Below are 24,347 nucleotides of genomic sequence, written 5' to 3'. Positions count from 1 at the left end.
GCTTATGGACGAAGGCAATACCGGAGGCATAGCTAAGCCGACATCGACTTCTAAAAATTCGTCAAGGCTAGTTTCAAAAAAAAAAAACTGCCCTCGAGACTTGTCGAGACTTGGATAATCAAAATTAATGATTTATATAAAGTATGTAATGTTACTAATTACTATTGTATTATCTATTTCTGTTGGGAAACATAAGTGTCAGTTTGCTGAGCAAACTATGTATTAGGGCAGGGGTGGTAGATCGCGATCGACCTGTCGATCGTGGCTATTAGTTCAGTCGATCGTGGCAAGACAAAAATATATAAATACATAGAGCAGATTGCGCAACGTAATCACCAATTGCTGCACGCATCATCTTCATCCTGTATCATTTGTTAATGAGTAATGGTCACATTATTTATCCTCTCTTCTGCACAATAGTTCTCTTTTACTTTATGATTTCAGGTTTATTTTAATCTTGAAAGAAAATATGCTACTTATCTGTGTACTAAACTACATTGTTTCATTAAATTTCAGGATAGGTCATTGGTAGATCGCAGCGTGTTACGTCAGTAGACAGTAGATCTTGGATCTAATCACGTTGGCCACCTATGTATTAAGGGTACACGCATTACTGCTTCGCGGGCTACATTATCACGTGTTATTGTTGAATGTGTGGGACAGCTCTAGTGCTATATTACTGAGACACGACCTCACTGTGCTTAGTGCGAGTTTTTTAACGTTCTGGATATCGTTAAAGTTAACTCAAATTTGTATGGAACAAAGTTGGAACGTTTGCCGCTAGGGACGCTGTTCCAATTTAAGATCTTCTTATTTGAATTTATTAATTGCAGAATTTTATTGATGTGTTGTTTGATAAAACAACATTTGCATAGAAGGAGGAAGTCAGACTTACTCACGAGAAAAAATACGATGTATTTCTAATCATGTATACTTAGTTATTGTTCCCAAAGTCTAAGCTGCTGTAATAGAATGATTATTAAAAAATACCCTTTATTCTACAAATTTCTGAGACGAACCAGCCATTCGTCAAATTTGAAACGTAGGACGGTCATATCCGTGCACTTAGCAATTGATAATTCGACTTCGTATCTCTAGGTGTGCATCGGCGATTTCACATTGTTATTATATAAGCTCTGGTTACTTTGCTATAAGGAATACTTTACTATTACTGGTGGTAGGACCTCTTGTGAGTCCGCGCGGGTACCACCACCCTGCCTATTTCTGCCGTGAAGCTGTAATGCGTTTCGGTTTGAAGGGCGGGGTAGCCGTTGTAACTATACTTGAGACCTTAGAACTGATATCGCAAGGTGGGTGACGCATTTACGTCGTAGATGTCTATGGGCTCCAGTAACCACTTAACACCAGGTGGGCTGTGAGCTCGTCCTCCCATTTAAGCAATAACAAAAAAAATGAAAAAAAAAGTAAGCGTTGTGAAATGGGTTAAAAAAAAGTAATTGGAATTTCACCTTAACTGCATACCGAAGATATTGTTTTTGGAATGCAAGAGATTGATGCTTAATTAACGAGACATCTAAAAGAAAAAAAAGTTAATTACATTTTAGAATGTTTTAAGAAATAAAAGACACGTTCATGAGTTTTGTTTTTGTGTTTGTTTTACCGCCATCTGTTAGTTAATTGGAAAACTATAATAAGTTTCTTGGTTTGTCTGTCTGATAAAAGATGGCAGCACCACAACTTTAAATTCAGTGTTTGTATTTTATGTTGTGCTGTATGTATGTATATTAATGAATGAAATAACTTGTTTCAGATACTTTCCACAAGAGAACTGGTTGAGTAAAATTTTATAAGTATATTTTCATTACTTTTGCTTGTTTTCTTTCACTAAATGCGTTTTTTAATGAAATAATTCAGTCTCTTGGTAGCAATTTGATTGCTGAGAGGTTTTAAATGTTTTTATTAAGCATATTGGTGATGAATATCCTGATCAATTACAATTGATTGTATTAATTAAAATTATAGAAATTAGACACATCTTAAACTTTATTTAGCTAGCACTTATTTGTGAAGCCGGATTTTGATGAGATGAATAAAAAAATTGAACCCGACGTTATTTCTAAACTAAATATGTTAGTGTGATATTTTAAACAGTTTTTGTGTATTATATCGAGCAATTTTAATTGCAATATAATCATTCTGTTGACAACAAGTTTTAATTCCTTCGATAGTCTTAAAAACGAAAGAAGTTTATTTTAAGGTCGATTAAGCATTTACCCTTCCATTGCTAATGAGATGTACTTACGAAGAATTAAAAGCGAAATCATTTCTATCCTTTTCCCGCTGAGCTTGAAGTTGAAACGTTCGAGCGAGACAGAAAAAATAGATCAGTTTTATATTAAAAACGGTTAGGGTTAGCACTTTATGTTACTGTCGCGTACAATAGCCCGTGTAATGCTGTTTGACTATTCATTTGATTAGACTTTTTAAATTTTGTACGTTTATTTGAAATTTGGCGCGTTTTTTTTTCGAATTTAAAATAGGAATTTACATCGATGGCTCCTCTGTTTCTCATAATTATACTCTTTTTTTGTATTAGCTGTATTAGCGTATCGTATTAGGCGGTTATTATCTCTTTTTTTATCGTTATTAATAAAGTAGGTACCTAACTGACACCATTTTTAATATTTTTGTTAGGTGATACGTATTTCATTTTCATTTTTGTGGTTAACGTATCTACACTCTTTTTCACGCTCACAATTGTTTTTATTGCTATGTAAATAAAGTCGAGAACAGTCTTTAATAATAATTGTGATTGCGAATTTAACATACGAATTTACATCGATGGCTCCTCTGTTTCTCATAATTATACTCTTTTTTGTATTAGGTGTATTAGCGTATCATATTAGCCGGTTATTATCTATTTTTTATCGTTATTAATAAGGTAATATAAATTAGGTAACTGACGCCATTTTTTAAATATTTTTGTTAAGTGATACGTATTTCATTTTCATTTTTGTTGTTAACGTATCTACACTTTTTTCGCGCGCTCACAATTGTTTTTATTGCTATGTAAATAAAGTTGAGAACAGTCTTTAATAATAATTGTCATTGCGAATTTAACATACGAATTTACATCGATGGCTCCTCTGTTTCTCATAATTATACTCTTTTTTGTATTAGGTGTATTAGCGTATCATATTAGCCGGTTATTATCTATTTTTTTTCGTTATTAATAAGGTAATATAAAATAGGTAACTGACGCCATTTTTTAAATATTTTTGTTAAGCAATACGTATTTCATTGTCGTTTTTGTTGCTAATGTATTTTTTACGCTTTTTTTCGTGTTCACCATTGCTTTTACAGTCCTTAATTGTGATTGCGGCTTGACTCTCCCCGGTATAATGCCTTGGCAACACGTATGAAACATATACGGTAGGTACTTAAGAGTAAATCAAAGAAACATTGTTAAACTTTTTATCAGCCGTCTAATATTCGAAGCGGCTACACCGTTTTCTAATAAATTATATTTTTTTTTTCGCAAATGTGTTAGTTTCGTGAAAATGTATTTTTTTTTAGATTTTATTAATATGAACCGAAATTATTGACGAAGCCACAGTAAATCGCGGCGGGGTTTCGATTATAACGAACTAAATTCTACGTAGGTTTATTGGTAATATCTCTCTGTCTCGTTCACGCAAAGAGTGTGTCCTTCAACAATGCTATATAGGCGCTCTTGAAAATTGACTTAGTTAACTACATTATAGACCCTATTTAAAAAGTAATGAAAATGCGAAAATCACAGTAGGAGCTCGTCAAATAATACCTACTTTGTATAATTAATTGACGGTTCTAGTTTTTTTCCCTACCTAGTCACTGGTAGCTTTAGGGGCTATTTCCAACTGCGCGCAGACGGATTCTACAGTAATAAAAACGTTTCTAACTTTCTTCAAGTCGTCGTGGCCTAAAGGATAAGAAGTCCGGTGCATTCGTATGTAGCATGCATCGGTGTTCGAATCCCGCAGGCGGGTACCAATTTTTCTAATGAAATACGTACTTCACAAATGTTCACGATTGACTTCCACGGTCAAGGAATAACATCGTGTAATAAAAATCAAACCCGCAAAATTATAATTTGCGTAATCACTGGTGGTAAGACCTCTTGTGAGTCCGCACGGGTAAGTACCACCACCCCGCCTATTTCTGCCGTGAAGCAGTAATGCGTTTCGGTTTGAAGGGTGGGGTAGCCGTTGTAACTATACTGAGACCTTAGAACTTATATCTCAAGGTGGATGGCGCACTTACGTTGTAAATGTCTATGGGCTCCAGTGACCACTTAACATTATTGTATCCATCTTCAACTGTTTAGGAGTCAATATAAATCATTTAAATCCTGGATTTATTGTGATTAAGCTGCAATTGTCCCTAGAAAATGTTAATAACTGTAATAACATTTCCAAATATGTAAATAGTATTATTATTCAGTGACAAATCGAAAGGACTTGGTATGTAAGACGTCTGCTGAATTAACATATAAATTGTATGTTGTCGATGCTGAAGACTTGTCGCGGTCTGAAGGGGCAGAGCGTCTGAAAACTTGCATAAGGACATTTAAATTGGTTTAAATGTTATCCCTCTATTATTCCGTTGACTATAGACGACTAACAATAATACTAAGTTCGTATTGAATTACTTTTTGTTGGTATTTTTTATTAAGTTTAGTTTTTTTCTTTTCTTTTCTTCCTACCTATTCGCTGGTAGTCTAATGTGCTATTTGAGCTATAGGCTCACGGGTTAAACAAGAAATAATTTGCCAACACTAGCCCTAGCAAGAGCAGTGCTACGCAGAATCTGCCCCTGGATCAGAATCGCGACCCGCGCATTTCCGGCGAGAAACTTAGTGGGTTGTGTTTATGGGTTGTACTACGAACGCTTTGACGAAAACGGTGACCAGTGCTGGGAGAGCTTAAAAGTACTGAGAGTCGATAAGCAGGATCCGATAGCATAGGTAATGCAGACTCTGAGTGTTATTGGAACATGATTTTATTGGCCGCAATTTTTTTTAAGGCAGAACGTATTTACGGACGTTCCTGTCTATTTCTGCCGTCTTGGAGAATGGGATACCCGTTTTAGAATACAATTGAGAATTAGACCTCACATCTTAAGGCGTTTGGTTAAATACACGTGATCTTTGGTAAAACGACAACCTATGGGTCATTCAACTAACGGAATCAAAAGTGTAAGATCCATTGTTGTGATGCTTGGGTCCGTCAATTTCGTTCTTTTTTTATCAAAACGGGTAGCTGTATTCATATTGTCCTCCAGCTAGTCTAGAACGTTTAAAATCGGGTGGGCCACGCATTCGGTCTACGCTAGTAAAAATACAGAAAACGGTAATCTATATTTTCAACACCACAAACTTCACGAGCACACTAAAGTTTATCAAGAACAGATCATAACTTTACAAGCCGTGTTAAAATTCAAAACGCGAGATTTGACAACCCTCGCTTCCTTTGATGTTGAGCCGCCCGCGAGATTATCTCTCTTAGACTAAGGATTAGGGTTAGCGAACGCAAGCTGTTTATTACGTAGTTATCTAGTTCGTGAGAATTGTGTTTGTGTTTTTTTTGGCTGGTGTACCGTTGAATTTTTGTCAAAAATAATTTGGTGATATTTCATGTACTGAATATTGTGTATATGTATATGATGAAAGTATATTAGTTATAAAAAAACCAACATATTATATAAGCTAAAGATTTACGCACCAGAAAAAAAAAGTTACATTGTTGTCTATATTTTTATAGACATTACAGTAAGCACTATCTTTTTGTAATAATTATCACTTTTCTTATTTATTCCAGTTCGAATTGAATATTTATAGTTAAGACAAGGCAACGTCTCTCGGGTTAGTCGCCAATATTTTTGTTTTGCCTTAAGCGTCTTATTCTTTTTCTTTTCTTTCCACTATTACTTTCGTTACTAAAAGTATCTAATTGTAACCCTGCGTCGAAAATAATAAAGATGAATTTACCGTATGGCTCATACCAACAGAATTTAAAAAAGCAACTTAAACGACCATAATGGCATTTGGATCCGGAACGAATTGCAGATTGTCAAGTCTATTAAAGATTTATTTATTTATTTTCTGGGGTGTGTATTTTATATAATATAGACCGCAAAGGGTTCTAGGATACACAGCCAAATTTTATTTCACTCGGGAAATACTTTTATGATTTTATTTTACGCTATAAGTCGTGCTCTCTGTACCAAAATTCTCAGGTTTGATATTAAGCGCCTACAAATCTGTATTCAATATTAGTGAAAACCGTTATATGTTCACTGGTGGTCATGGTCAGAACACTTTGTCGGTATATGTTGTGACCAGTTCAAGTTTGTTGTCAGTCAAAATTCTCGATGAAGAAACCGATGATTGAATAGTAATTTTTAATGGGGTGAATTGAACTTGGTTCAATTCACCCCATTGAAAATTGAATGAATGAATTGAATGAAAAAGTGCATTGAACTTGGTTCAATTCAACCCGTTAAAGACACAAGTTTGCGCGTTCACTGCGAAGAAGGACCCCTTTGTCATGGCGCCGCAATTCCAAGGAGTGTCCCTGCAACCTTCCGCGAGTATCGGGATACTTGGGGTCGACATCTCGAGCGATGTCCAGTTTCGGAGTCATTTGGAAGGCAAAGCCAAGTTGGCGTCCAAAATGCTGGGAGTCCTCAACAGAGCGAAGCGGTACTTCACGCCTGGACAAAGGCTTTTGCTTTATAAAGCACAAATCCGGCCTCGCGTGGAGTACTGCTCCCATCTCTGGGCCGGGTCTCCCAAATACCAGCTTCTTCCATTTGACTCCATACAGAGAAGGGCCGTTCGGATTGTCGATAATCCCATTCTCACGGATCGTTTGGAACCTCTGGGTCTGCGGAGGGACTTCGGTTCCCTCTGTATTTTGTACCGTATGTTCCATGGGGAGTGCTCTGAGGAATTGTTCAAGATGATACCGGCATCTCGTTTTTACCATCGCACCGCCCGCCACCGGAGTAGAGTTCATCCATACTACCTGGAGCCACTGCGGTCATCCACAGTGCGTTTCCAGAGGTCTTTTTTGCCACGTACCATCCGGCTATGGAATGAGCTCCCCTCCACGGTGTTTCCCGAGCGCTATGACATGTCCTTCTTCAAACGAGGCTTGTGGAGAGTATTAAGCGGTAGGCAGCGGCTTGGTTCTGCCCCTGGCATTGCTGAAGTCCATGGGCGACGGTAACCACTCACCATCAGGGGGGCCGTATGCTCGTCTGCATACAAGCGCAATAAAAAAAAAGAACTCTTATTAACTTCAAATCGAATGCCACCATGCAATTTGAGACGCGCGCTGGAAGTCTCCCTTCCAATCTAATAACTGTGAAGATTTTGTAGCAGAAATATGAAGGATTTATAGTAGAGGAGGTTTCATACCTTACATGTGTATGCTTACAATATATGTTCGGGTTTGAACAGTAGGATGAACTTTTTGGTGGGAACACAAACAAGGGATGTTGCGTGGCAGAGCCGAGCCGCTGCTTGCCGCTTAATACTCTCCACAAGCCTCGTTTGAAGAAGGACATGCCATGTGGAGGGGAGATTATTCCAAAGTCGGTTGGTACGTGGCAAAAAAGATCTCTGGAAACGCACTGTGGATGACCGCAGTGACTCCAGGTAGTAGTATGGATGAACTCTAATCCGGTGGCGGGCGGTGCTATGGTAAAAACGAGATGACGGTATCATCTCGAACAATTCCTCAGAGCACTCCCCATGGAACATACGGTACAAAACACAGAGGGAACCGAAGTCCCTCCGCAGACCCAGAGGTTCCAAACGATCCGTGAGGATGGGATTATCGACGATCCGTCTTTTCTGTATGGAGTCAAATGGAAGAAGCTCGTATTTAAAAACCTTATATTGTGTTAATATAAGGTTTTTATAAACTCGACACTGGCAACAATGGAAGGAGCTGATTGCCATACTGAAAATATAAAGAGAAAGAAACATAGAATAGTTATTATTGCAGAACAATCGAGACATCGATCTCATGTTTCTAGGTATTATTTACTATGCGAACGAGCCCACGGTGCTCTTTGTATTAAGTGGTTACCATGCGCTTTCGTTTTAGTCCATGAGCTCAAGCAACAGCCTAATAATAGCCGTTGACGTCTAGTGGTCAGATATCATCTAAAGATTTTAAATTTCAACTAGAATTTGGCTTGCTATGTTAGTATGTTACGGAATCTTTGGACTTCATTTATACTGACTTCAAGACGTGCGCTTAATTTGAAAATTTGCAAACCCATCAAGAACCGATGGTGATACAATAATTTTTTATCTTCGCTTTTTTTTTCTAACGCTGATAGCCTTGAGATGCTATTTCAGCTTACGCGACCTACTGAGAAGATCCGGCGAGAAACTCAGTGAGCTGTGTCTGTGGATTAATTCACTCGTCGAGCCCTTTGTCGCAAGCCACGGGTTCGACGAGGACGGTGACCGGTGCTTGTGGTACCTAAAAGCACCGTTAGTGGATCGGGAGGATCCGGAATGACGTGTTTAGGGCGACGTCGACTGTTTACCATTCGGTCTACAGGATCGGGTAGCTTCGCTCTAATATCCTGACCAGTATCAACAGGATAAAAGAAAGAAAAATATTATTAATCGTTAGTTCGTTTTGCTATTTAATTCTGTTTTTTGTTTTTTGTTTATTAAACTACATCTATAATTAAAAATAAACAATTAAAGAATTCGACAAATGCTTCGACCATTCAGCCGTGTACACAAATACGGCGATAAATAAAGCGGTGCGCAGGCAGGTGCGTAATACGCGAACACTCGGGGGAGTGTGCCCGCGCCCTTACCGACATAAACAAAAAAGGATTGGTTTCTTTATTATTTTTATTAGTATACTTTGTCTCTGCAATGCACAGCGATGTAGCTTCACATACAGGCTGTTGTATTTCGTTACGCGACTTGAGAATAATTTTCATTAGTTTGATGAGTTTTTAGCATGTTTAATGAGTTTTTAAAAGGGGGAGGTCTCAATTCAACTATATGTTTTTTTATGTTTGTTACCTAATAACTTTTGACTGGGTAAATCGATTTTGATGATTCTTTTTTATTAGAAAGTTGACGCTTCTCGTGTGATCCCATTTCAATTTAGTCCAGATCTGATAATGTTATCCATGAGAAAACCATATAAGTCTTAAATTTGCATTAAGTACGCGCGCGACAAATAGATGAATAACTCAATTACTCAATATCAAGCCAACCGATTTCGATGATTATTGTTTTTAGTGTATATTAATTTGTTTTGGAATGTCTTTTTTTTCTATTTGAAGTCGGGTTTTGTTAAAGCATGGGTCTATTTACAATTATTTAATATGTAAATAGAAGTAAAAACTAGACTTCGGAAAGACATAGAGCTGGCTCAGGCAAAATTTACTCTGTGATGACTGATATAGGGGTTCAATAGTTAGCGCTCCTGACTGCGTTTCTTGAAGATAAGCTTGCATATATACACGTTCTGAACAACAACAACTTTCAGACCGTCGGTTTACTCAGCAATTTTACCCGCTCGAAGGAAGATCTTCCTTTCGTCGTTATACTAACACTAATATGTGTGTTGTAAAAATTAATAGCTTTAGCATTGAGAAAAAACATCACCCTGTAAGTTGAGTAACCCTCCAGTACTGAGGTATGTTACACTAAGCACCTTGCTCACAAAACGTAAAATGTAAAAACCCTATAACCCCCTCTAATGACAATTTAAAACTCAAGAACTTCCCGTTTCGGGCCATTTGCTACCGACAGTATTGTCTTCAAGCCGACCATTATTATAAGACCTATCGCGAGCAATAATATTGGTGCAAATACTTTTTTTTTTTTCGTGCGCACTAATGCTTAATTTGGCGTTATCTGTTAAAAAACGAATTGTTTTTTACTATTTAAATAACAATATTAAATACGTTTGAACTATTTTTTGTACGAACGAAGCGTACTAATAGTTTTTTAATTTGTGTAAAAATAAAACTATGCTTTTGCCCTTAACATCTGGGTGTCTTTTAAAATCTTTATTTTTTACAAATTAAGATATCCAGGGGTGAAAGGCTGTTTGGTTTAAGCTACATTTGGCATAAAGGTCCGTTTTATTCGGTATTAGGATAAACAATTCGATGTTTTTAATTGAAGTTCAATTATGCTTACCTACCCCATTCAAATATATCTGCTTGTTGACCGTTTTTTGAATGTAAATTGTGCCTTGGTGTTCGATATCAAATCAAATCAAATTAAATCAAAAAAATGTTTCAAATCAATTTTTTATTTATTTAACATAAATGAAAGTACATACTTGTTGAACGTCAAAAAGTACTACCGCCAATTCACAAAAACTAGCCTTTTTTTTTTTTTTTATTGCTTAGATGAGTGGACGAGCTCACAGCCCACCTGGTGTTAAGTGGTTACTGGAGCCCATAGACATCTACAACGTAAATGCGCCACCCACCTTGAGATATAAGTTCTAAGGTCTCAATTATAGTTACAACGGCTGCCCCACCCTTCAAACCGAAACGCATTACTGCTTCACGGCAGAAATAGGCAGGGTGGTGGTACCTACCCGTGCGGACTCACAAGAGATCCTACCACCAGTAATTACACAAATTATAATTTTGCGGGTTTCATTTTTATTACACGATGTTATTCCTTCACCGTGGAAATCAATCGTGAACATTTTTGTTGAGTACGTATTTCATTAGAAAAATTGGTACCCACCTGCGGGATTCGAACACCGGTGCATCGCTCAACACGAATGCACCGGACGTCTTATCCGTTAGGCCACGACGACTTCAACTTCTCCGTCCTGCGAAGAACTGGCAAGAAACTCAGCGGGCATATTGTCTTTTTTTTTTTTTTTTCATATTAGATAAAAAAATAATTTTTTTACAATGAGTATTATAACGTAACAATTATTGCAATATTGTGAAAAAATAGTGAACACCTTTAACTCGCTTAAGCGAATACGCGTACCCGCTTCCAAGTCAGCGGGGCTTAAGATAAATTGGCTTGTCGTTTTACGATTGTCTGTTATTGTCTCCATAGTACAGACAAGCGTTTTTATTATCTGCGGGGCGAGTTGCTTGGGAGCCCCTAAAGTGTTGTCGGGCAGGTCGATCATGATGGGGCCTGTAAATGTTTTGTGGAGGCATAAGTTTAAAATGAATATAAAATTTGTCTACATTATACATATTGTTCTTTTTTTTTTTCGATTTTCGCGAGCCGTAGACATAATTATAACTATGTTTACGATTTAATCTTGCATTTTTACTGTCAATGCAGACTTTAGATGTAGCCTTTTTTATTGCTTATATGGATGGACGAGCTGACGACCCACTTGGTGTTAAGTGGTCACCGGAGCACGATTTAACATCGCATTTTTTTCGGCAATGCCGGTTTTTAATGTAGTCTTCTTATTGCTTATATGGATCGACGAGTTGACGACTCACCTGGTGTTAAGTGGTCACCGGAGTCCATAGACCTCAACTGCATTAATGCCACCGCCCAACTTGAGACATGAATTCTAAATCTCAGTTTTCACAGTACAACAGCTGTCGCACCCTTCAAACCGGAACGCATTACTGCTTCACGGCAGAAATAGGCGAGGTGGTGGTATCTACCCGTTTGGACTCACAAGAAAGAAGACGAATTCTTAGAAGTTTTAGAAGTCGCCGTAGCTTAAAGGTTACGGCGTCCGGTCCAACGATGTTCGAATTCTGCGTGCAAGTACCAATTTTTCTAATGAAATACGTACTCAATAAATGTTCACGATTGACTTCCACAGTAAAGGTATAGATAGCATCGTGTAATAAAAATCAAACCCGCAAAATTATAATTTAGATAAATATATTAGATTATATTAGAATATTTTTTTCATCATGATCGATTATCGATTTTGTTTTCTGATTCATCATCAAATAATTTGATGATACTGTAATAGTACCGTGCTCTATTTTCGTTATCGATTTTGTTTTCGGATTCATTATAAAATAATTTGATGATGAATCAGAAAACAATTTTTGATGATGAATGAATTAATTTGATGATGAATCAGAAAACAAAATCGATAATCGATCTTGATGAAAAAAAATTGTCGCTTCCGATCGTTATCGGAATAATTCCCTAACGCCGCGCCGTGTATATAAAAATGAGCTGGTAAATTAACCAAGAAATATTACATATTTACGGAATGTTCAATGTTCGAATTACGTAACACAACATAATATTTTAGCTACACCTGCGATAAAGTATGTGATTAAATTCAAAGGTGGCAGCAATGACATCAATCAAATAAATTATTCTGATCAGGAATCGAACCCGCTACCGTTTCCTGTGTCGGCCAACGAATGCTGCTAGGAGGTGCCTTATATGTAACGCGAAAATTACTTCGTTCATTAAACCTAAGGAAGTCTTTAGATACAAACGCATACGGGATGTCGATATAGTCACGCTAATTTGAACTTAAGAGAAAGGAGGTAAACTGAAAAGGTTAATAGAAAAGAGGTAAATTTGGATGGATGATATTCATTGCCGCTTCTCTTTCCGCCGTTTTGAGAGGGTGTATTGTGGTATTCAACCACAAAGTACTGGATATATTTCTGGCACTGTTCATTATCGTGGACAAAGGCTTTGATGACTTTCGGAGTAGGAATTCTCTTTCAGTATTGTTTTATTAGCTCTAGAAAGATGATTCGACTAATGGTGAGTTATCACCGTTTGTCATGACCGTCGTCTAGAGGCACAGCCAAGTTACTACTTACCTCTGAATACTCTCCACAATCTTCTATGGAAGAAACAAATGTCATAGCGCCCGGGAAATAATGTGGGGGAAATTAATTTCAAAATAAGCTGCTACGTGTCAAAAAAAAAGTATTGAAACGCAGTGATTCTATGTTGTATAGATTCTAGGTAGCTATCGATGATTCCTCAGAGCCCTCCCCATATTTCATAAGTCACAAAACACAGAGAGAAGTGAAGTCTCTATGTAAATCCACAGGTTACAAAAGTATTATCAGCCAGTAGTATTTTTCAATGATTTAGGTGCCAAGACCTCGTGGTCTTATAATAATATGTGAGTATTTTATTTGTCTTCTTCACAAAACTTATATGGTTTTATATTTTTCTTGCCTAATTGTGGTGTTGCGATTCCTTGGTTTCGGCATGGCTTTCGAATGTATTTTTAAATTCTGGCACTAAGTGGACGTATAAGCTCACTTACTAGTTGATATTATGTACGTACCGGGTCATAGAGCTCACGACATTAATACTCACCTTGAGGTCAACGAGTCTTAAACAAGAATGTATAACTGTTTTCTGGAAGAAATAGGACAAATTAATACGGACCCACAATACGACACACCTCCTACTTGCGTCGATAATCGTCAATGCTGAGGGTTGTGGCCTCCTCTAATAACTTTCTCCTGGATTATCCTGCGCCACTCCTGCCTTATCTTTAGTATTGAGAGTAGAGCGTATCTGGTCCAAACGATACACCTAATGTTATAAATAAGATGTCTATAACTCAATTCAGTTCCTCTGTTTCTTCCACCGTCTTACTGCTTCTAATTGCTTTAGGTGTTTCTTCAGCAACCCTCCAATCTTGAGCGCATTAATATTAACCCGTATCATCCCTAAAACGCAAACCCATAAATAAACATTAGAAAAAAAAACCGCAAAGAGATACTATTAAAATATTCATGTTCAATGGGGTTTCGGGGTTCTGTAGAGTAAATTTATTGTGAGCCTGAGACTAGGATTAGTGATTCGTATCGGGCGAAGCGGACAATGATGACATGAACTTAGATTTTCTTTTAGGTCAGTGTAATTTTTATGTTCCTTCTTTATTTAATAGGATTCGTAAGCTACTTGTCAAATATGTTCTACGGCGGAGCATACGCTCGCTGTCTGCCCCGCGTGGGAGGTGCAGCGCCGTGTCCTGGTCGCAAAGATAGGACCTGACTTGTCGCTGCCTGGCGTCGTGGCGTCGATGCTTGGCAGCGATGAGTCATGGAAGGCTATGCTCGACTTCTGCGAGTGCACCATCTCGCAGAAGGAGGCGGCGGGGCGAGTGAGGGAAAGCTCTCCTCACTACGCAGAAACCCGCCGCCGCCGAGCAGGGGGTCGGGACCGGGGTCGTATCCGTGACCTGGCCCCCTAAGAGCTAGGGGTCCCACCCGTTGTGTGCGGGGAGAGACCCAGACGTGGGGTGGCGTGCTTTGCACGCTCACCCGCAATAGGAAGCCGGGTGATGGTAGACCGCGTTCCTCCGACCGCTCTGGGGGAAGGTGTAATGTGCTCTGCGTCAACCCTGTCCCGCCGTTTCAATAGCCCCGACTGGGCTCCGGCCCGGTCCGAGGTAGGGCGCCGGTTGTGAGCGGCAGGAGTTTTTAGTGAGGTTCAACTCCCACATACCCCACCTGCCGCGCGGGTGGGGATCCGGCGATTTTCTCCTGTGGAAAAAAAAAAAAAAAAGCTGCACGTTAATTAAACTAATAATTAGTTAAATATTTCATTAACTTTCTGTCTTACTAATCCTGAGAACTGGCACAACCTACTGAGTTTCTCGCCGGAAGTTCTCAATCAGTCGTCATTCGGTGGTAGATATAGCGAAGCATTGCTTTTTGTCAGTATTAGCAATACTCTTTACTACCTAGCCAGCGAATCTGAAATAGCCCCTTGAGGCTACTAGCTATTAGGTAGGGAAAAATAGAACTCATTAACTTTCTGGACATTGAAGAATATATGACGATTCTTTAATCCACTTTTGACGTTGTGTTAGAGAGAGATAGAGCTACTATTTAAACAGACTTGTCGTATAAAATAAACGGAACCTTTTTCCATTTTTTACGTTCGCCCTTCACAACGTTATATAGAGTTCGCACCTCCGACACTTACTTAGCGCTGTGGCCACATATTTTTCATCCTCTTTTTTTTTTTTTTGCGTATAATATTTACATTATTCATTCGCAAATTTATTTCTCAAGGATTACAAATATGGTAATGCGATTCCGCCGAGACGGGGTTGGTTTTGTCTTTGATTTTTTTTGTTGTTGTTGTTTGTAAATGCTGTGTTGATTCGCTGATACAAGACTTTTCTGTTAATCAAGTAGATATCTCGTTACTGTAAATAAAAATTAAAGTGCCTATAAAACGTCTAGAATAGACGTGTAAAAGAAGTTTTAGCTTTGAATACGGATTTTGATGTCAAATTAAATTATTAATATTTAAAACAATAAAAAATATGTCTTGCAACAGACAAGAGTTGATTCAGCTCCTATTGAAGTAGTACATCTTTTAGACGTTCATTTCTAGATCATTCTAAAATTAGTTTCGGAGCCATTTTCGGAGCCAGTTATTGCATTTGAAATAATACGCAAAACAGACAGAAAGAAAACTCTTTAAATATTTTATTTACAATAATGAAGATGTTACCTACGAATTTCAAATCATAAAATCCAATTTTGATAGCGTTCTAGAATAAGATTCGAATTTGAAAAGAAAAAAAAACCTTATTTTACTAATATATCGCTGGTCCAGAGATAAGCGACTTGTACATACATACTTTGGAGTTAACGAAAATATTCATAGTTCGTATTACACAAATCCGTGTCCATCACTCCGTGTGACGGCGTATCGCAAAAATCTGACATGACAAATGATCGGTTCACAGCCCGGCCAAACTATTATGGACCCACCTCCCCTAGTTCCTATACGCATGCTACTAAGAAACTGGGATTTGCTTTAAAGTGAGGGTTCAACGTGCGTTGGACGCATAATATCCGCTCTGGAAGGGACTTTTGATAAACGTTCGTATAAAGTGGCTAAATATGAACTTGTTTGTTTGCATTAACTTACTATAAAAATTATTCTAGTCTTATCAGAGGCTTGTGTTAGAAACTATTTTGTTTGTAAATTAAGTTCAAAGATTTTTATCTTTGTATGTTCCAAGTATTGTCCGAAATTTTATTCGACGAATACCCTGTTGATCAAATTAGTGTGCTGTGTATGTCCTAAGCCTAATTTTCTCCTCGGTCCATTGTTTGCTAAAATCATGAATATTTTTGTTCGTTACTTTCCAGGAATTAGGCGGTAATAAAAAAAAAAAAAGCTTTGGACTGATGCATTACTTTTATAGTTATTTCGGTGTGGAATGTCCGCGTCAATGGCGCGCACACTGAATATTTTATATGCAATATAAAATAAATAGACTGATTAATAAGCGAATCATGACTCGCTACCGTCCGACCGCTCAATATGGCCGGTGTGTACTATTTTTGAAATGTGCAGTAACGGTACGCGTCCGTGATCGCGTTACAATTCGAAATTTGAAACGTTCGGAGAAATTCGGCCGCGAATTCTCGGCCAATCGCATTGTTGCCCGCGTATATTTGCATCGTTTCTCCTTTTGAATATTTAAACTTGTTTGGCGCAATCTCGTGCAGTAAGCAATGCGTCACTCGTTTTTGTCTGCTCAAACTTGCAACTTCGGTTTAACTTAAGCATCAATAGATGGCGTTGGCACTTAATGCTGACTCGCGCTAGTGAGATGTCATCCAAAAAAATTGATATCTCTCAAACAATCTTTGAATAACAACTTTGCGCAGAGGCAATATCGTAACCAATGAGGTTTATCCGAGGTGCGATTATTGCTAGTTGAAAACTTTACCAATACCCCGCCTTGTGGACGTGAAAAACCGTCCGCTATGGCAATTTTTGGAAGGCCGTTAACGCCTACATATAACGTTCGAAACATTAGGCGGACAAAAACATCTGAGCTGAGAAATGGGGCTTAAATAATTGAATGCTTCTTTTCACATTCCTATAATGTAATTCAATTATTCATCCTATTACAGGGTTTTTTAACAATATACACGACCCCTTTTTCATATCACACTTCGTTAACAAGGATTGGTATTCCTTCCAGAACTGGCTTGTCTCCAATAAAGACTGTATTTAGTAATTTCATTTCCATTAAATTGATAATCTTTTGAGTTCATGAAGCTTCATTTTAATGTACCCAATACTATTTAGAAGTCCGCTGTCCCCTATACATTTTTCCGTGGCGAAAAGCCAACGGCGCTTTCTATGATAATTATGTGTCGCTCGGAACTGAATCGTGTGTAATGACGGGTAATCGACAATTTGTCGCACCATTGATAGGACGAGTGCGGACCAAAAATATACGATAATAAAACACATGTTACGGTTCGAACAGAGGTAGGGGAAACATAATTAGTGAGACCTTTTTTCGTGGACATTCGCTGAGTGAGTCCTATCCAATCTGCATTTTAATGAAAATTGCGCTAATATTACACAAAACCTTGCATTGCCATTGTCCATATTCAATGATACCTATGATTTAAGTGCTCTATTGTTTATCAGTTTAATAAAATTTACTGTACAAAATCACGTAAGCACGGAACGTGCAAAGCAATCTAATCCGCAAGGGAACACAAAGAGAATTACACTTTTTTCGCTGTGCTGATGGCCTTGAAAGGCTATTTCAGATTCACCCTAATGTTTTGGTCAGCTCACGGGGCTCAGATCGGAAGTGTTGCTAACACTGGCCCTAGCAAGAGCAGTGTTTCGCAGAATCTAGCACCGGATCGGAAACGCGACCCACTGAGAAGATCCGGCGAGAAACTCAGTAGGCTGTGTCTGAGGGTCAGTTCGCTCGTCGAACTCTACGTCGACGAGTTCGACGAAGACGGTGACCGATGCCTGAATAGCCTAAAAGCACCGAAAGGGGATCCGGGGATTCGACAAGACATATTTCGGGCGAACATTGATGACGTAAAGTCACGCGGAAACTAATAGAATTAGAACTTGATCGTGTTCGCAAGTTTTTTTTTTTATTGCTTAGATGGATGGACGAGCTCACAGCCCACCTTGTGTTAAGTTGTTACTGGAGCCCATAGACATCTACAACGTAAATGCGCCACCCACCTCGAGATATAAGTTCTAAGGTCTCAGTATAGTTACAACGGCTACCCCACCCTTCGAACCGAAACGCATTATTGCTTCACGGCGGAAATAGGCAGGGTGGTGGTACCTACCCGTGCGGACTCCCAAGAGGTCCTACCACCAGTGATTACGCAAATTATAATTTTGCGGGTTTCATTTTTATTACACGATGTTATTCCTTCACCGTGGAAGTCAATCGTGAACATTTATTGAGTACGTATTTCATTAGAAAAATTGGTGTATCGCTACATACGAATGCACCGGACGTCTTATACTTTAGGCCACGACGACTTAATTTAAGAATCCTGGATATTTCCTAAATAGGGCGGAGTTAAACTTGGGCCAGCGAACAGAGTCGGTGTCTGCATTTATTTTGTCCCTTAACAAATTGTGATGCACGTGATTCTGAGCACGGACAAGACGCGACCTCTGCGGCCGAAACGAATAAAGTGGTACAGGCAATTTCGCGGCACAAATAACGTCTGAAAAGAGGGTTTTTTCTTTTTTATTCTAAAATTAAATTTGCTTAAATAAGCTTAAATAAATCTCGTTTTTGGAAATCGTATATTCTTTAAAATAAATTATTGTTTAATTACCTTTCATTGCATTTAGATCAATAAAAAATTAGGAATTAATTTTTTTTTACGTCGTATCTTTTTCGTGCAGGTGGGTACTTACTTAAAATTATATGTGTTTTAACAATTAACTTTATTTTATTTTTAGCGGCAGTAAGACGTCTTGTAAGCCCACACGAGTAGGTAATAATACTCTATCCATTTCTGCCGTGAAGCAGTAATGCGTTTGAAGGGAGGAGTAGACGTTAGACTGTAAAATCTGAACTTAGAACTCATGTCTTAATGTGGGGGGTGGCATTTGGGTTATAAAGGTCCATGGGCTTCTGTAACCACTTGACACCAGGTGGGCTGTGAGCTCTTCTACCCGTCTAAGCAATAAAAAAAATCACAATAAGCCAATATTTAATATATCACGCAGCAAAGATTTATTTAAGCTGGCCTATAGTAGGGTAACCCGAAATATTCGCATAGATAGCATTCTAGGTGACATGGGAATTTTGTGAAATAAAGATTCAACAACATTCTCAGAGTCTAATAGCAGCGCAGTCCAACCGTCAACCGGCATTGACTGATATCGAGTATATTGTGAGCCAACAAGGTAGGTTAAATGAAATTGAATTAAACTTACTAAAATTAAAATTGTCAACTACTAATATAAAATTAAAATTAAATAAAGGAACTAAAACTCGCGGTAAGCACACAGATCATGAGTTCGTTGTACAATAATAAAAAATAAACTTGCAAATTTTCAGTTGCTTCCTTTATCAACCAGACTCCGGGGACTCTAGGGTTGGATGACAAACGACTAGTAAGAAATTAAGTCTCGCCAGTGAAAAATGATTCTCACTGTGGACATTAAAGACGACAAGGGACCCTAACCGTTCGGGCTTCGGCCATTATACTGAGCAAATTTACAGTTCAACGGGTTATTAAATGTCCTTGTCAAATATTTTTCATAAAACATTATTATTTTAATTTTAAACTCGATTTAAATTAGAACTGTGGTTACAATTAGCGCGTTGATGCAAAGCTCCTTCTACTTTGAAAACTGATAAACAGCTTTATTTTATATCAGCAACCCGCCTTCGTTTCACTTCCGGAACTTTAATTTATTATTGATTATGAAAATGAGATGTCAGAATTTTTTCGTACTTACTTGACACTTATCGTTATATTTTTGGTACTTCACACTATATCTTTATAAATTATAGCCTATGTGGTATTCTGATGTGTCAGCTATATCATTGTAAAGTTTCATTAAAATCCATTCAGTAGTTTTTGCGTGAAAGAATAATATTTTTTTTATTGCTTAGATGGGTGGACGAGCTCACAGCCCACCTGGTGTTAAGTGGTTACTGGAGCCCATTGACATCTACAACGTAAATGCGCCACCCACTTTGAGATATAAGTTCTAAGGTCTCAAGTATAGTTACAACGGCTGCCCCACCCTTCAAACCGAAACGCATTACTGCTTCACGGCAGAAATAGACAGGGTGGTGGTACCTACCCGCGCGGACTCACAAGATGTCCTACCACCAGTAACAAACATACATCCTTACAAACTTTAGCATTTATAATATTAGTAGGATATTTCGTCAATAAAAGTGGTAAGAAGTGGCTTTTGGACTGGCAGACTTTTATGTCATAGAAAGTTGACCGAGCTCGGTCCATAGACATCACAACATGAATCCCACATTGAGATATGAGGTCAAAGCTTCAACTAATTGCAAATCGACTCTCCCGACTTTAAAACCTGAATGCAAGACTGCTACGCGGCACAAATTATCAGAATGTTGTTTGTTACCTATGATTTTATCCCAACCTAGTCAATAACCAATAACCCAATAACCAATAACCTCTGCTAACAGTAAATACGATAGCGTATAATGCTCAGAGGTCACTGCTGTCCATTATTCGTGGACCCCTTAGTCGGATTTTACAACAACCACTTGGAGAGGTGGTGGTGCTATTCTAAGTCGAAAACAACCGGCGTGAGTAGAACTCTGAGCTATTGTTTCTAATGTCACAATCATAATCTTATTACCATCACACTACCTACCATTAGTGCCGGGATCATCTATAAAACGAAGGATTCCTCGGTAGGCAGAAAACAAGGTTCCCGATATTGTTGATGTCCACTAGCGACGTCAACTAGGCTGAGAAGCCTTCAACGCTAACAAAAAGTGTTTATCTATACTTACTATTATAAAGCCGAAGAATTTGTTTGTTTGAACGCGCTAATCTCAGGAACTACTGGTTCGATTCTTTCATTGTTAGATAGCTCATTTATTGAGGAAGGCTATAGGCTATATAACATCACGCTAAGACCAACACAAGCGGAGCACTAATAAAGAATGTTCCAAAATCGGGTTTTTTCCCTTTTGAGAGCTTCCGCTGCGTGCGCTGCAGAAACGCTTAAAGTTTCGCTAAAATAATGTAGGACAGAATTATTTCTCTTTAAAAGATCTAAAAAAAAGTCCGCGACAGTATATTATGTCTATGTTAAGGTTGGCCCACTATAACGTTTTTTATGCTAACCAAATTTGTTCTAAAATTAAGCATAATTTCTGAACTATTCGACGCGGACGAAGTCGCGGGCAAAAGCTAGTTTATGATATAAAAATCATAAAATTAATCGTATTAAAGAATGCTACAACGAAAAAAATACATTTCACAAGAAAACAAAAAACACAATACAATAACTCAAATGTAACACTTTTGATTGTATCTAAAAGCTATTTGCGGATAATATATGACTCAATCCGAGCGAAAATATACGAAGGACGAACTCAAAACTATTATAAAGAAGTAAATTAATAAATCTTGTGGCATGAACTTTTTTGTTGTTGATAATTTGTTTGGATTTTAAGTGATTCATTGTTTGTTTGGGCTCTAAATCGAATTGGGTTCTGTAGATAGTCCTTTCGTGCGAAACACCTGTATAACTATAATTGAAATTTCTTTTAGGGCTTAATATCGATTGGACTTTTTGGCGGGAACGCGAGGAGTGAAGTTGTGTGATTTGTTTTATTTTGTCTATTTAGTATTTCTTCAGGTTTAAATGTGTAGTAACGGTGGTTTATTAACTGTTTAATATCTGTGAAAGTGCACAATGAACCAAAGCCACTGGACGTAACTTCTCGGGATCCTCCAAAAAGTCCACTGAAAAAATTTGAGTAAATGACCACCATTTTACTAAGATTATATTTCAACCCATATCATTTCATTTAATATCATCTCAGTTGATTAATTTTCCAAATTAATCACCTTCTTTCAATTCATTTCACTCCATATTATCATTTTTCATAAAAAAAATATATAAATTAAAATAAGACATGACTTAAAGGTCTTAGTAACCAGGTCATAAAATTCTTTAAAAAAAAAGTTAATCTCGACTTTGTTATTACACGATTTTTTTTACAGTAAAATATTTTTTTCTTACACTATTTTTAATTCAAATTTATTAAAATTTATTTTCTATTTTTTAGTTGGATTTTCTATAAAAGCGTATTTTGTTGGTTTTTTAAAACTATTATTTATTTTTCATTTTTTAGTTGAATTGCAATTTTTCCAATTTTCTATTTTAAATTTTTTTTAAATGTTGAATTGTCATCGGTCCTTAATAAGTATACCAAATTTCGAGTTAATCCGACGTTTTGAAGGGGGTCAAAATCTTGTTCAAAGATACCGTTACATACTAACACATACATACGTCTGAAGCTAATAAAAGCGTATTAAAAAAAGGTAGCATTTCCATCCCGTTTCTCGGTTGCAAATATCGGTCTATATCTTTATCAAAGACATTTGGGTTTCTGAATGTTATAGTTCGGAACCAGTGAATTTATTCAACAACTTAACAATAAAATGACATATATTTGTTTCGGAACAGCGACATGAATAATGAAAAGATTAATAATCTAAAAAGTGTCGTCAGCTTGAGTGCGCAAAAAAAAAACACCAAAAAAAAGATATAAATAATACTTTCTGTGCCTATAAACAAAACGTAACGATAAAAATTCCAAAAATATGTCTCGCATAAAATCGAAAAGGACATTTACAGCGTACAACAGAACGAATATTAATAAATAACACAAAACAAACACGAGACGATTAAGCTATTAAAACGCTACCGTTTTTTAACACTGTAACCGTTCCCGGAACATATAAAACCATACAACGATTTGTTTATATCGCATTAACGAGAAGAGCCCTTTTAATAAAGTAATAAAAGACTGTGGAGAGGACGCACGGGAGTTTAATTTTGCTATTAATATTCAATTTTTAACTCCAAAGTTTGCTACTTCAAAGAAATATCTCAGATGTGGATCTTAAATAAAAGTATCTGCTTACTAAATTTCCGAGTAGGCGTTCGAAGGGTTGCTGGAGGTCTGTGTGCGTCAAACCGCCGATGTGTGCGTCGTGTGAACCAACAAATTTCCCTGCACCTACAATTAATGAATTTGTAAATATAATTGATTAACGAGTTCTAAATTAGCCTAAGTAAGTACCATGAAATAGTCATGTGTTTCTATTTGAAAGACGGTCATCATTGCTGTCCCAAAACATGATCTATCTTCACGAAAAACAACTGGTTTCTCTTAAAGCTATGTCCACTTCAATAGTCAATTTTTGTTTCCTGCTATGGTGATAGCCTTGAGAGGCTATTTCAGCTTCACCCTTACATGTAGGTGAGCTCTCGGGGTTCAAATCGGAGTGTTGCTAACACTGGCCCTAGCAAGAGCAGTGCTTCGCAGAATCTACCACCGGATCGGAAACGCGACCCACTGAGAAAATCCGGCGAGAAACTCAGTGGGCAATAGTCAATAGTTTTACTATGACTCCATTTGTGACGTTTCTATTTACTTATAAATAAATAAAATTAGAGTGTCTGTTTGCAACAATAAAATAACCACTTTTTACTGCGTTTAAATGCGTAAGTATGTATACTTTGTATACCACAGCACATTTACCAAAATATATTTATTAAATTGTCTGTTTGTTCCGGCTAATCTCTGGAACGGCTAGATCGATTTTGACGAGACTTTCACTGACAGGTAGCTGATGATATAAGGAGTAACTTAGGCTTCTTTTTTTCAGACTAACTTCGCCCCGCGGCGTCACTCGCGGTACGACAATAACCACGGGAAACATCGCGGGACTCAGCCACTGATAAATATAAATTACAACGGAAAACAAATAGAAATAATTTGGTTCATCCAACTATCCACATCCTACACATAGGTCGTTTTGTGTAGGCTTCACACAGATCTAGAGCTGATATATCGTACATATCTGAGACTTCAATCATAATGACGCGTCGCGTAGGTGTACTCGTGATTGTCACGCGTGGGTCTTTAACGATTGTGGTCAGTTAATGGACGGTTCAGAAAATTTGTGTGTTTACTCATATACAGGGTGTAAAGTGACCGTGTTTGGAGCCAACATTGGGATGAGCTACTGACTTGAAGGATATAAAAATGAAGATTTAATACTAAGCAACCCTCGACTTTTTAAAGCGCTATCGTGCCTGGAAAACGCGGCGTTATCACTTGTCTTTAAATTCTGTTCCAACATGAGGGTTTGATCACGCTGGTTTGTTGTGTTTACGTTGTTGTAGATGTTATTATGAAAATTAAGCTATGCTGTTTTGACTTCACATCTCAAGCTTTTGACAAGGCGCTGTCTATGAGCTGTGAGTTCGTACACGGGCGTACGTATTGCATTAAAAAAAAAGCTATATCGCCGGGCGGCCTATCGTCTGTCGCATT

General features: G+C 37.7%; 1 protein-coding gene and 1 non-coding gene across 6 annotated transcripts in view; both read left to right on the top strand.

Moving 5' to 3' along the window:
- trh (PAS domain-containing protein trachealess) overlaps positions 1–24,347 on the top strand; it is a 258,744-nt gene that overhangs the window by 113,523 nt on the left and 120,874 nt on the right. For 4 of the 5 annotated variants that reach the window (XM_089728622.1, XM_089728621.1, XM_089728619.1 and 1 more), the window contains exon 5: positions 1,772–1,792. The exons of the other annotated variant lie outside the window; for it this stretch is intronic. In XM_089728622.1, the coding sequence (XP_089584748.1) occupies positions 1,772–1,792 (21 nt within the window). The remainder of the gene's footprint in view (positions 1–1,771; positions 1,793–24,347) is intronic. 5 annotated transcript variants of the gene reach the window in all.
- Positions 16,633–16,772, top strand: LOC114250176 (U4 spliceosomal RNA). The gene has a single exon (XR_003625044.2). It is a non-coding gene; the product is annotated as a U4 spliceosomal RNA (small nuclear RNA).

The sequence above is a fragment of the Bombyx mandarina genome, chromosome 07, assembly GCF_030267445.1.
Source record: "Bombyx mandarina strain Sakado chromosome 07, ASM3026744v2".
NCBI lineage: Eukaryota > Metazoa > Arthropoda > Insecta > Lepidoptera > Bombycidae > Bombyx > Bombyx mandarina.
Note: the sequence above shows the minus strand (reverse complement) of the source record. Positions and strands in the feature narration are given on the sequence as shown.